This window comes from Lepisosteus oculatus, chromosome 4 (assembly GCF_040954835.1).
Source record: "Lepisosteus oculatus isolate fLepOcu1 chromosome 4, fLepOcu1.hap2, whole genome shotgun sequence".
Lineage (NCBI taxonomy): Eukaryota > Metazoa > Chordata > Actinopteri > Semionotiformes > Lepisosteidae > Lepisosteus > Lepisosteus oculatus.
This window is the reverse complement of record NC_090699.1, coordinates 31,823,345-31,837,344: the sequence shown is the minus strand read 5'-3', so window position 1 is coordinate 31,837,344 and position 14,000 is coordinate 31,823,345. Positions and strand designations below refer to the sequence as shown.

General features: G+C 37.5%; 1 protein-coding gene across 8 annotated transcripts in view; it reads left to right on the top strand.

The window, feature by feature from the left end:
* The window catches only part of gbf1 (golgi brefeldin A resistant guanine nucleotide exchange factor 1), a 97,632-nt gene extending 84,521 nt beyond the window's left edge, over nucleotides 1-13,111 (top strand). For 6 of the 8 annotated variants that reach the window (XM_069189081.1, XM_015346779.2, XM_015346777.2 and 3 more), the window contains 11 exons: nucleotides 862-1,084; nucleotides 3,125-3,285; nucleotides 3,524-3,770; nucleotides 5,558-5,763; nucleotides 6,522-6,672; nucleotides 6,913-7,043; nucleotides 8,089-8,190; nucleotides 8,555-8,668; nucleotides 9,073-9,250; nucleotides 9,891-10,013; nucleotides 10,487-13,111. In XM_069189081.1, the coding sequence (XP_069045182.1) occupies nucleotides 862-1,084; nucleotides 3,125-3,285; nucleotides 3,524-3,770; nucleotides 5,558-5,763; nucleotides 6,522-6,672; nucleotides 6,913-7,043; nucleotides 8,089-8,190; nucleotides 8,555-8,668; nucleotides 9,073-9,250; nucleotides 9,891-10,013; nucleotides 10,487-10,761 (1,911 nt within the window). In that variant the 3' untranslated portion in view covers nucleotides 10,762-13,111. The remainder of the gene's footprint in view (nucleotides 1-861; nucleotides 1,085-3,124; nucleotides 3,286-3,523; nucleotides 3,771-5,557; nucleotides 5,764-6,521; nucleotides 6,673-6,912; nucleotides 7,044-8,088; nucleotides 8,191-8,554; nucleotides 8,669-9,072; nucleotides 9,251-9,890; nucleotides 10,014-10,486) is intronic. The other 2 variants (XM_015346780.2, XM_069189080.1) reach the window with 1 other exon arrangement.
* The last annotated feature ends 889 nt before the right edge of the window (nucleotides 13,112-14,000 follow it).

Here is a 14,000-nt window from a genome sequence, read left to right as displayed (position 1 = left end):
CCTGATAATTCTTATGCAGCACAAGGCCTTTATCAGTATAGGTAGTTATAATTTCATATTTTATAGCATGAGGTTAGCACAGTGGCATGTGGAGAAGAAAATCACATATAACCATTGTACAGAAATCAAAGTGAAGAAGGCTACTCCAGTAGACAGATCACAATTTGACTTTGTGCCTCAAGCAAGACTCTAGATGATGATTCATAAATACTATTGACAGTAGAAGTAGCCAAAGAAGAAAGTCCAAACAATCCAAAAGCTAATTTCCTTGCATTAAATTCTCTGGGTGATAGGTGACTATGATATCTTGAAAATGACCTTGTTGCAAATATAGGCATTAATGTTTCTTCATGAACAGCCAGATGAACTTTATTTAGTAAATAAAGTAACGTTATATGGGTAATATCTGTAAAGAGAGATCAAGGTACTTCAAAAGATAGTTCACTTAATCTTTTCAAGACCTTGTTTTGACTAGCAGAGATAGGCTACATTAAAATGTAAACGTCTCATGATCATCTAATTGTAATTATTAATATCTTTTCATTCATGGCCTATTTTGGTCTTTTCAAGAACAAGATGATCTTTCCATTATGTCATGTAAAGGCCATTGTGCGTCACTGTTCATTCTTTTTCACCTTGTCTTTAACCATTTTGCCATAACCAAAAGCAGCATACATATTCATGGCAAACAGGAAGTAAACAGGAGCAACATGAGTTCTGTCTGAATTGCTGTAAGGCAGTTGTGGGAAAGCTACAATAAAATGCACTTCCAATCCAAAAATAATATCATAAGTTCCTGTGCAGCAAGTAAAAAGCATGTGGATACCAGTAGTGACTCTCACGTCCTTGCTTTTTCTTAAGGTGCTCCTTTCCTTAAGGCTTTTGTTGATGATGAAGCCTCATGTACTGTCCCGTGTGAGCCGGGAGGTGGCATATGGCCTGCATGAACTTCTGAAAACCAACGCAGCTAACATCCACTCCAGTGATGACTGGTACACTCTCTTCTCTTTGCTGGAGTGTGTTGGAGCTGGGGTGAAGCCTCCTGCCTCAATGCAGGTTGCTGCTGGGCCAGACAATGACACGGGTAAGACTACCAATTCAACTCCTGCTGAGACGGACAAGACCCAGTACCCTGCCTGTCTTACTGCTGCAGGAAAAACAGGTTTAAGTAGATAAATGCTGAGTGATACAATAAAATAATAGAAGTGCTGCACATTGTGCAAGCCATATGTTTATGGAAATATTTCTTATCTTGCTTAACTATTACTGCTTCAGTTTCTTTGTTATTTTGGTTTATTGCTCTTCCAGGTATCTTCAGTTTTTCATTATTATTATTTGCTAGCTGTTTGCATAATCTTACTTTAATAATAATAAACTTTATTTTATATAGTGCCTTTAAAGGTGGCTTTTCAAAGCACATTACATAATGACAACAATATATAAAAAACAATGCACAAGATAAAACACAATTACAATACACAGAGAAGACCGGGGATGGTGGTACTAAGTATAGTAGGAGAAGAGGGGTAAAGAATGTAGCCAGTTAAGTAAATGCTCTTCTGAAGAAGAAGGTTTTGAGTCTGGATTTGAAGGAGTTTAGAGGAAGTGAATCTCTTATATCCTTGGGGAGAGAGTTCTAGAGTTTGGGGGCATAATAGGAGAAGGCCCTGTCACCCATAGAATGTAGATGGGCTTGGGGGACAGTTAGGAGACCAGAATTAGTAGAGTGAAGGTTGCGAGGTGGGGAGTAGGGTGATAATAGTTCAGACAGGTTCTGAGGTGCCAAGCCTTATAGGTGAGCATGAGGATTTAGAAGTCCACACGGAATTAGACTGGAAGCCAGTGCAAGGTCTCCAGGATAGAAGTAATGTGATCACTTGCGCTAGACCTGGTCAGGATTCTGGCTGCTGTATTTTGGACATACTGCAGTTAGTTCAAGTAGATTTAGATACCCCAGCAAGTAGAGCATTACAGTAGTCAATTTGGGAGAACACAAATGTGTTAATCAGCTTTTCAGCCACAGTTAGTGATAACATATGGTTTAGCGATGTTTCTTAGGTGAAAGAAAGATGTTTTCACATTATGCTGCACATGTGGGTCGAATGTGAAGCTAGAATCGAATATCAACCCAAGGTTTTTCAATTTAGACTGAAACGTGAAGTACAGAACCATCTACAGATAGGGTTACAGGATTGGCTTTACAAAGCTGGTGAGGGGTGCCAATAAGCATGACTTCAGTCTTGTCAGTTAAGATGAGGGAAATTTTGAGTCATCCAAGGTTTTATGTCAGAGATGCAATTAGATAGAATAGAGACAGCCACATCAGTGTCAGGTTTGGTATGGATGTATATTTGAGTATCATCAGCATAGAAATGGTAGCTGAGGCCATGTGATCTTTAAAGCTGACCAAGTGGAAGCATGTAAATTCTGAAAAGCAAGGGGCCCAGTATTGAGCCGTGAGGAACACCAGACTTAACAATACCAATTTCAGACCTATACCCATTAAGAAAGACAAAGTGACAGCGATCAGTGAGGTCAGACTTGAACAATTTGAGAGCAGTGTCAGAAACCCCCAACACACATCTCGAGTGTAAGTAAGATGTCATGGTCAACAGTGTCAAAAGCAGCACTGAGATCAAGAAGGATGAGAACCAAAATCAGAAGCTATTAGAAGATCGTTAGTGACTTTGACCAGGGCAGTTTCTGTGCTGTGAAGATGACGAAAGCCAGACTGGAGGGTTTCAAAAAGGTTATTTGCCCTGAGGTGGTTATGTAACTGAAATGTGACAGCACATTCTAGACTTTATGCAAGAAAGGGTAAATTTGAGATGGGGTGAAAATTGTTTAGATTGTGCAGAGCCATGTTAGGCTTTTTTGGCATTGGGGTAATGGCAACAGTTTTGATGACTGTTGGTAAAACGCCAGTGCTCAAGGATTAATTTATAAAACTTAAGGCATAAAAATGAGAATAAATCAACAAACTAACCTAAAGAGGCTTGCTGGGTTTGGGTGGTCTATAAACTGTGGTAATGATAGTAGATTGGGGATAGTGTGAAGCCACTTTCAAGTAAAAGAAAAGTATGAGCAGCCACTTCTCATAACTTGGTTTCTTGGGTTGTACCAGGTGCCCAATCCGACAGCGAGATTTCATCCTATCACCCCAGTGAGGTCAGTCTGGACCGTGGCTATACTTCAGATTCAGAGGTCTACGCAGAGCATGGGAAGCAGTCTAAAATGCATCGCTCTGTCACAGATGTGGATGTGGCTAATAGTGGATGGTTAGTGGTAAGTAGTAGATCTGTGGAGGCCTTCACTAATGTTACTGGTGTTTCCACTTAACTTCCAGTATTTGAAAAGGAAGGGGATATTACAAAAGTATAATATGCATCAGTTATAATTTCCAACATTAAGGGTTTTATTAAGGATATAAGGTGAAACTGATGTGGCTTCCACTTAATGTGTGTAACAACTAAGCCAATATCATCTTGCTGCTTATTCCCATTCATTGTGTTTTTAATTACAGGTTGGGAAAGATGACATTGACAATGGTAAGCCTACAGTCCCTGGAAACAAACCACAGACTTCTCCACTGATTAACCAGTACAGCCTGACACTGGGGCAAGACATGGGGCTCCATGACACCAAGTCTCTCATCAAGTGTGTGGAGTCCCTGTCCTTCATTGTCCGTGATGCTGCACACGTCACACCAGAGAATTTTGAGCTCTGTGTCAAGACGATCCGAGTGTTTGTGGAAGCCAGCCTTAATGGAGGTGAGCTTTTAATGCCTGGGCCTCTGCGTCAATGTAAATGTTTGCTCAAGGACTTGCACATTTTCTTACTATTACGGTTGGTTATTTTTGTTTCTTCTGGTTTCTTCTCTGCCCTCACGAAGACTTGATAACGATGTTAATAGATGTGTCTAAAAAGTCCTTGTGTATGTGCTTGCACGTTTGTATGTGCGTCTGTACTCCTGATTTTCCCTGTAGGGTCTATGTTGCCACAGTCTTTACGAGGTAATAGATGGTGTGATTGTAGGTTTAAATTTATTTTTTTCTTGCATTTTTGTTTTGTGTCTAAACCTTAGTCATCGATTTACTAACAAATTTTTTGGGTGACACTAATTTTGGGACCCTACGTTCTGGATATTGCATTAATTCTTACTTTTTATTGGGTTCTTTTCCAATTATTGCTTTGCTTTTAGTCTGATCTTTAAAAAAACATTTAAAAACAGTCTTATAGTCCATAACATTATTGTACACATAAAATAAAAAAGGCTTATCTAAAACAGACATCAGCACTTTGAATTTAAAAATGCTTCAACAGTTTTGTTGTTAAAGCAGCCTTTAAGCAGCTTGATTGATTTATGGGAAACGGGAAATGGGCACAACGAGGTTTCTGCTGTGTGGTTTGGGTTCTGTTCTCGGCAGGTTTGTTTCCATGTCATCTCAGTTTGTTTGGTCTCGGGACAACTGAAACAGTTTTTTTAACTTTTATTTTATTAGAAAATCCTATGGAATGGAAGTTTAAAAGGAAATCCAGTGCTGTGATCATTATTTTATATTTAAACCTGCCAATACTCTTTTGTTTTTAGATAAGTTCTTCATGAAATGGCCCTTTTAGTATGAGTAAAATGAAGCAGTTAAAGAACCAACAACGGCAAGGTTCAAATGATCTCATTCTGCAATACATTTTTCATTCCTTTCAATGGAGATAGCTTACATAGCTATGACTGTAGTAGTTTCTTTCATTATCATCCTTCATAATGTTCAAATACATTTTTTTTATATTGGTGGGATATTGGTTGAATTAGTTTATCTATTTTAATCAAATATATTGTTTCATCAAGATATGCAAAGGAGTATTTAAATCATATTTAAGTTTTTATTTCATAGTTGAAAAGTGTTTAGATTCTTTGGAGCTGAACTATAAAATTATTTGAGATGCAGGGAAGGCCAAACCCTGTAAAGCCGCTCATTGAGGAGTACAGGTTGAACCCCACAATCCTGCCCTTGCTGGTACAAGTAGTCCTTTGTCTTTAGCCGATTGTGACTGGCATTCCCCAAGTGGCTGGGTTGGGTAATCACCACCAAGACCGGTTGGACTTGAGTCTGCCTGCCTGCATGTTTGTCTCTCTTGCTAGATATCTGAATGTGTAATGTGGTATGAGAGGTGCAACACGTTACCAGCTGAGGCTAGCTCTCCCGTTGGTGCCATAGGCTTATAGAGTGAGAAGTGGCATATGGTACAGGCATTTATATATTTCATAGGAAAGCACGCACAGTCCTGATCTCCCCCAATGCTAATACACAAGGTTCATACCTCTATGTAGACGCACGTTCCACTATTTAAATTTCTATAATTACTATATCCTACTAATATATGTTTCTATGTGTTTAAATGGGCCAGCAGTGAAAAAAGGAAAGGGAAGGTGGATAATTGATTAAAAATTTGCAGCACTGCCATTCTCAATTTCAGATTTTTCCATTAGGTTGATTGTTGGTTTTACTCATGACTCAGGAATGTACGTACCTGACGTGTTTTGGCTTTGTTTCAACAGGGTACAGGACACATGAAAAGAAATCCAAGAGCCATAAATATGATTCCAAGTCAAACCGGTTCCGGAAGAAGCCACGGGAGAAGGAGGTATCCTTGAAGAGGACAAAAGTATCCAGTCAGCGTCCCTCTCGTTCCCACAGTGATGATGAAGAGGATGAGGGGGTTCCTGCCAGCTATCATACGGTGTCATTACAGGTTAGTCAGGACGTAAGTATAGCAGCCCTTTCCCTTTCTCCTTTTCCTCCTTTTTCGATGCTAACACACTGGGAGTAGGGGAATCAGGTCATTTCATCTCGGGTGTTGTTCCTACTTCTTTCACCATCTCGTTCTTTTAACAACTGAAAAACAGTACAAAGGCTACGAATATCTGCCCCTCCCTTTGGTGTCCTTACAAAGTTGTATTAATGGTAGACAGTGACCTCATTGTGCACTTTTAAAAAGTTTTTAAAAGGATAAAACACTTCTGACCAAATGCATAAGGGACTTTTATAGGAGACTTTTGCAACAGTGGACACTTGTGGTATAGAACAATACAGTAGACTCTCAACTTATGCGATCAGCTCTAGAAAATAAAAAATATTGAAAGAAATTATTTATAATATTGAAAAATATGTAAGCCTATGAGAGCTAGTAAGTGAACCTATATAGTCATGTTATTTATTGTTTTATACTTATTACTTATGTAATATCTTGTATCACCGTAAGAGGTCAATAAGAGGTTTTTATAAGGATTATAGATTAAAATTTTACTATACGAATTTGGCTTTGCCCACTACTCAAAATACCAAATCCTCACGCAGGTTGAGTCAACTGTATTTTCTTTCCTGACTGTAGATGTCACCTACTAAGATAAACTTTATAACTAGCCCTGCTTCTAGTTCAATTATTATCATTTTTGTCTGCCCAAATGATTAGTTTAACTGTGTGGTTTGTGTTAATGTTATGCTGCTTGTTTTTGATTCCAGTTACTTGACCTCATGCACACCCTACATACTCGAGCAGCAAGCATCTATAATTCTTGGGCAGAGGAACAGCGCCACCTTGAGGCTGCAGGCAGGAAGATTGAGGCTGACTCCCGAACACTGTGGTCCAGTTGCTGGTGTCCTTTACTACAAGGCAAGTTTCATATGTTGAGCTTAGTATATAATGGATCAGTAAGAAGACTTCAGTGCTTCTTCTCACAATCTTACTGTATAACTAATTGCATACTGTATTCAGTAAGTAGTGTGTTTTTAATAAGCGTAGTCCAATTCTTGTTTAAAAATCTCTGTATGCCTTTTTGGATCCATTTAATTACATTTTCCATTGGGATTTAATCTCGTCTCTGATGGTGCGGGACCTGTTGGCTTTTTCCAGGGATTGCCTGGCTGTGCTGTGATGCCCGGCGCCAGGTCCGAATGCAGGCTCTCACCTACTTGCAGAGGGCACTTTTAGTACATGATCTTCAAACTCTTGATGCCGTGGAATGGGAGTCATGCTTTAACAAGGTAGGAATTAGTACACCGTTTCCATTATATTATCCATCCTTCAAAAAAGCAGTTTGTCGAAGGTAAGGTTTGAGAAAACCCTGAACCTCTCCCGGAAACATAGACTGTACCCTGTCCATTGCACACAAGGCTCATTAAGCTAGCTAGAGTAGTCTTCTCAAATGACATACCATTCCTTATCCAGGCCTTATTTGCCACAATTACCTCTAAGTTTATTTTTTGTTTATATTATTTATATGAAATCTCACCTGGCCTGCCATAAAGGTAATGACTACTTTCTCACTGCTGCCCCCAGTTGTTTTTTTTGTACATAATTCAGGACAATACTTTGTAACAGTTCAGTTTCATTCAGCAGCTCTTTTTGTCTTCATGTCTTTGAATAAGACGAGTGGCATTAAAGCACAACACAGACTGGAAGTGAGGAGCAGTATCCGAACTGGGAGCAGGAAGGATGTGGTCCATGAGCTTTACCTGCTGTGCTGTCTACAAAATGTCAACTAATGTTTTTTTTATATTATTGAAACTTACATTAAATAAGCATTGGTTTCATCAGGCATACTGATTATTATATTAGTATGACTACCTATGAACTGATGGAAGGAGTAAATTATTTGAAGTGCATATCATTATTTGCACCTTCTATCAGAAAACATTCAAACAAGGAACAGCAAGAAATACTGTTTTGTTTTTCACTGTTTTAACTTTTGTAAATAAGAATAGAATTTTCTGAGCTGTAGCATACACCCAAGGTATTTTTCTTGTAAGAAGTAGAAGTGTTGTAGTTTACTGTTGGTACTATCTGCCAGTGTAAGGTTTCAATTATTGTACCACTAAGGGACATTTAACTTTCATTTATGGAAGGAAAATTCTTGGTAAAAATAATGCAAAAGCAAAGTTTAAGTGAAAACATACCTTGTATTGGAAGCAAAACAAACTTTGCACTGGAATGGCAGTTTTTTAAGTGTAAGAACAGAAATGTCCAGTGCCAAAGGAAAAACAGTAACTACACATATGTATGTAAGAAATTGTATTTTCCATACTTCAGGTGCTGTTCCCATTACTCACCAAGCTTCTGGACAACATCAGCCCTGCAGATGTAGGAGGGATGGAAGAAACTAGAATGAGGGCTTGTACACTCCTCTCAAAGGTGTGCCTAAGTCCGATGAGTTTTGGGCATTTCTTCAATATCTTGATTTTCATCTACAAATAAAACATCATGTGCTCTCCAATCTCTCATTATTGAATGTCTCCATATCTTTTATTTTTCATCAGATGGGCAGATAGTATTACACTTATTTTGTTTGCGATCTTTGAATTAATACCAGAATATGGTATTGACCTGTGGGTTTATTCTTAAGTAACTTTATAAGCAATATAATTTATGGTAGTTATCCACGTTTTACCTGTTACTGGTGTAGCTCTGGGAAAATGCTCTGAGTAACCACAAATTATTTGTGCAAAGTATTTGCATGTTTATAGACACTTCTCTGAGCCATGTTTTTTTTCTGCAGGTTTTTCTACAGCACCTGTCTCCTTTACTCTCCCTACCAACATTTGCAGCCCTGTGGCTCACAATTTTGGATTTCATGGACAAATACATGCATGCAGGCTCCAGTGACCTGCTGGTAAAAGATTTGATATTTTTATATTAAGTTTGAGAATAGATTATAGTGTTTGCATTTTCTTCCCAGTAATCAGTTGTAACTTAAGGCATATTCTGTTTTTCTTTTTTGACTGATTTTCTACTGAACTGTTTCATAAGAAACCCATCAGAAGAATACAAATACCACTCTTTACGAATATTCAGTTAAAAGTTCCAAAATATAAAGATAGAGTTTGTAAAGCATTTTGGGATGTTCTGTATACAAAAAATGATAATTTTATGATAATTAAATTTATTTGTATTCTGTATTAAAGCAATAATAAATGTCTATAAAATTATTCCGTAATATATTTTTAATTATAAGGAGAGTTGGAAAAAGAAGACATCATCAGAATGTGGTATAAAGCTGTGGGTTTGTTCTTTTAGTTGGAAGCCATTCCTGAATCTCTGAAGAATATGCTTTTGGTGATGGACACAGCAGGAATTTTCCACAGCACCGATTCCCGGACAGGGTATTCTGACCTGTGGGAGATCACCTGGGAGAGGATTGACTGCTTCCTGCCCAGACTGAGGGAAGAGCTTTTTAAACAGGCAGTGATGCCAGGTATTGAATACAGTCTAACTAGCCTCACCCTCTGTGCGTGGGAATAAGAATCCTGACAGTTAAACGTCCAGTTTTCCTTCAACCTCAGGAGGGGGGTGGGGGGGTTCCTATACTCTATGAGGTAGTATATTATATTTAACTGAATATTTCAAAATGTAAATTTAAAAGCATCATTGCAGAGCTGCTCAAAGGATGTATGTTTAGCTAATCATACACATGGTTTAAGTGAAAGTTGGTTATTGAAGATATAGATGGTCAAAACATGCTTTAAACAATTGTGCGATTAATAGAAGACATAAACTGGAAGATCTTAAGCGAATGCACAAATTAATATCTCAGTTGGATATTTTCCGTGTTTAACTTTATTAAATCAATTTTTTGTGCAGTTTTCAAACTAATATTGTTGCTTCTCAGTATAATTTTTTTCAATACTGATGACAGCATTCTCAATCTTGCTGATCTTGTTTAAACAAATAAGCAGGTTCCATTTCCACAGTGAGATATAACAATACTTTTTAGTTTCTTTTTAATGAATAACCTAATGCTTTTTTAACCTTTTTATAGTATTAAAAACACATGCACGAAGAGTTAGCCGATAATTTGTAATTGACTGCATCCACCTTCCCTCTTGCTCTTGAAGAACCGGTTCCCAGTGTGCCAGTGGACTCTGCTCAGCCTCCTCCCCCGCCAGCAGCTCCAACTGAGCCAAAGCCCCCTAGCAGACCAGTTTCACCCCAGGAGCCTCCTCGACCTAGTGCCAATGGTAAGATATAATACCACTGCAGGACACTGCGTAACTACAGTCCTCCATCACATACGGATGTCTTATACAGTATAAAGACCGTATTATAGAGAACTGGATTCATGTCCAGCAGATGCGTTCCTTGGTCTTTGCAATTTTGCAGGTTTTTTGGCAGTTACATGTATTACAGAAAATTGTCATTATTATAATTTTATTGTATTACACATTCACATAGAAACTACAACTGAAATATAGAAGGTAAATAACATCTTGCAATAACTCATTTCACGTAATTTGTTTTCAGTTTTAATCTGTTTCAACAGTTATGTTATTGAAAGTCCTGCAGTGCTGTTTTTCTCTTTTTTGTGGTAAACATTTGTGTCCTGTAAATTATATTTATTTTCTGGCTTCATTTGTGACTATCACATTTCCAGTCCTTGTGATCCATTCCACTGATGGAAGTCAGTATTTTTCTAATATTTTTGTTCTCCTAGGAACTGACAAAATACCCCCAGTGATGTCCTCCACTGTACCCCCAGTTTCCACTCCCATTACCACCCCAGTAAAGATGAGCTCAGTGGACATGTCACCGTCCGTGAACCAGTCACCATTGATCCTGCAGCCCCTGGCCTCACCACTGCAGGTGGGCGTCCCTCCCATGTCTCTCCCCATCATCCTGAACCCTGCGCTTATTGAAGCTACCTCTCCTGTCCCGTTGCTCACATCGTCCCGGCCAGCTGACCCATCAGCTACCTCCGAAGTCAAATAGATCATCTGTAATCCTCAGCACCTGCTTGACATGGAGAGAGGGGGCATCCGCCATAAAACCATCCTGTTGTGTTATGGGAGAAAGCAATCCGTTTGGCCCTCCCAGCCCCCCCACAAAGAGGTGTTAATCATAAGTCCCATGTGCATGGACAATGTGCCATCACACAGTCTAACCTTTGAAAAGCGTGGCGGTTTTCGGGATAACTTGTCATGTGTATCAGTTGGCTATAGATCATCTAAACATCTAGTTCTCCATTCTGTATCTTTGTCCCAGAAATTAGAAATTTATTGTAATACAGAAGTTTAAAAAACATCCTATATAGCCTTACAGCCTTATGTCAGGACATCTCTTGGGTGTATCATGCAATTTCCAAACAAGAACAACTTATGTAGGTTTAACATGATTTTGATTTTTACAAGTGGTACATACAATTTGAAAAACCTTGATTTTCATCAAAGTGCACGACATGTAGACTGACTTGTCAGTCATAGTACAGCACAGTGTACAGTCCAGGAAAGTTGGTTTTAATTGTATTTACTCAATTTTACTGGTTAAGGTAATGCATGTTTACCATATAGTATGTACAGAACTTAATCTACATGATTAACAATAACAGGGCAATATTGCTTCAAGGGATTGTCTTTCATTTTAAAAAAAGATCTTTTATTTGTGTAAATGAAACTTTGTTACACAAATATACTGAATACACTTGATAGATATGTACAGTAAAATATTAAATTGTTGGTAATTTATATATATTTTGAATAGAAAACTTAGATTATTAGATTTTTAAAAGAATGAAATCTTGTGACAGGATGACAGCTGCCATTCAAGTACAGATTCTCTGAACTCGTTAAGACCTTAAGCATGACTTGGCTTACGATGTAATCAGGATTTTATGTACTTGGTTAAGTTAAAAGAGAATTTTGAAATAGTTTTCGCAAAACAGATGGCAATTTGTTTTGGGTATCTCTGTAACATCTCACAGAATGGAAGTGTACAAATACAATATTTCTCCAGAATCCTACCTACCCCTTCAGTATTTCAGAACTGCTCTCTCTGGCCATCCATGCTTCACCCTCCTCCAGGTGTACAAGAATGAACAGGTTGTTGCACTTAATGCTCACCTGGTGGTGTATGAACCTTTTTCCTCTTAACTACGCTAGTTTTAATAAAGTACTCCTAATCGTATCCGAAAAAGGCACTTGTGACACTTTATTGTAATCAGATATTACTTCATTGATGGAAAATTACTGGATCTTAATAAAAAATGCAATAGGACTCACCATGTATTTCATGTTGAAAGGGAACACGTCTTAGATGCAGTTATTTACAATGTTTACCTTTCAAAACATTCCAATTGCTTTACTTTGGCTTCTTCTAAGTATTGACAGCCCCAAAGAGAACATGTTTTGTTTATGTACAGAACTCGTTGTTTGGTTTTTATTGATCCGAACGAATTTTATTTAAGTGTCTTAAGATTATTTTGGAGTTTACTGTTGGGTTTATTTTGTAAGTATGGAATGTGTATGAGGATGTATTTGTCATGGGTTTAAGAAAGATGCACAAGTCTGGTGATTTAAGGCTAATGCATTACATTGATCAAAAATTATTGTATTGATTAACTTAACCCATTAAATGTTTCTAGCATTTAACAATCAAGTCATTTATGGACACCAATAGACTGCAGCTGTCAATACAAGTGTTGTACATCTTTGCTCTTACATACAATGATAATTCAAAGACTAGTGTTATGCAATTCCCAAATAATGAAAAAAGAAAGGAAAATGCATTTTATCTATAATAATACACTGGCTTTAAAACCCGGTGTTTGAACCACTAGAAAATGACATTTCCAGAAGCTTGAGAACTTCAGAAAGTGGAATTTGACATTTGGTCGAAGTACTGTAAATGCACATCACCTTTCCATTTCAATTTAATATTAATTTTCAAGTTCAATCTGGAACTATAACTGTCCAGTTGTACCTTACATATATGTATGTATACTGTACCTGATGTACTGGCTGATATGAAGTAATTTTTGTGATGTCTAAGCACAGGCTTGAACTGGTTAATCTGTAACCAACTGGAACTGATAATCCTTACTGCCTTATCTATGAATACTAATTGGAATCACCTGAGGGTACAACCATACCACCAAGAAATCAGTAGCATTCGGCCATTGGTTACTTTTGTAAGCTCTGCAAAGCTCCCAATAGTTATCTCTCTACTGAATAGTTTATTGCAGGAATGAATTCTGAAGTGAAAGAACATTACATGAAAATAATGTATATATTAATGAATGGTAATAAAATGTTCTTTTTATTGTGTAATAAATATATAAACCAAATTAAGCTTTTTTTAATTGATGAAATGGGATAGTGATGACATTCTTGCTTTTGATTGTATTCACTTTCTGGTCAGTAATATACTATTAGAGTAATCATTACTGAAATTAAAGATCAAGTATTAAAGGATAACAGCAATGCAATTTTTATAGTTCTGAGTTAGAAAAATTTGGCATTGATGAGTGCATTTCAAGCCACAATAAAGGTAAAATATACACAGTAATGTGTAAACTCCATCCAATTTATACCACAATATAGACAGGATTTCCGGGAATGCATAGCGTCATATTGCTGTCATTGTCTGCGTTTCAGAACAAGGCGACATAACTTCTGGTGACGTGAAGTGGCCCTATTGCATTGCAAGCAGCTTGTGAATACATGTCTTTTAATCCAATACAAATATTGCTCTCAACTTTCAGGCAGTTTTGCTGACAAATACTACTTGTTAACTATGCATGCAGATCATGTTGAAACATTTCTATTATGAAATCTCTGCTGCACAACCTGTATTTATTCACTAGTACATCACATTAGTCATATAGTAACTATTGAACAGAAAGGGCCACTTCACATTGCAATTTGTGCAAACTCTGTTTTGTGACAAAATGGTACTTTCACAAAGTTTGATTTGTGCATAATTTAGAATTGGTAAAATTTTGCAATACCATCAATTTTGTTACTGACTTGAGAAATAGGCATTGCAGTTCCGCTTTGAAGCAGCAGACACAGGAGAAATTCTATAATAGTCCTATTATAGTAATACTAGAGGCAATATTATAGACTAAATTGGAACCTGAGTTCCAGCGTTGATTATGTGTTTGTGCAGAATTCCCTGACTTCAGCTGAGCCCGTATAATGCTGGGAACAAAGGAAGTGAAGTGACCTAGACTC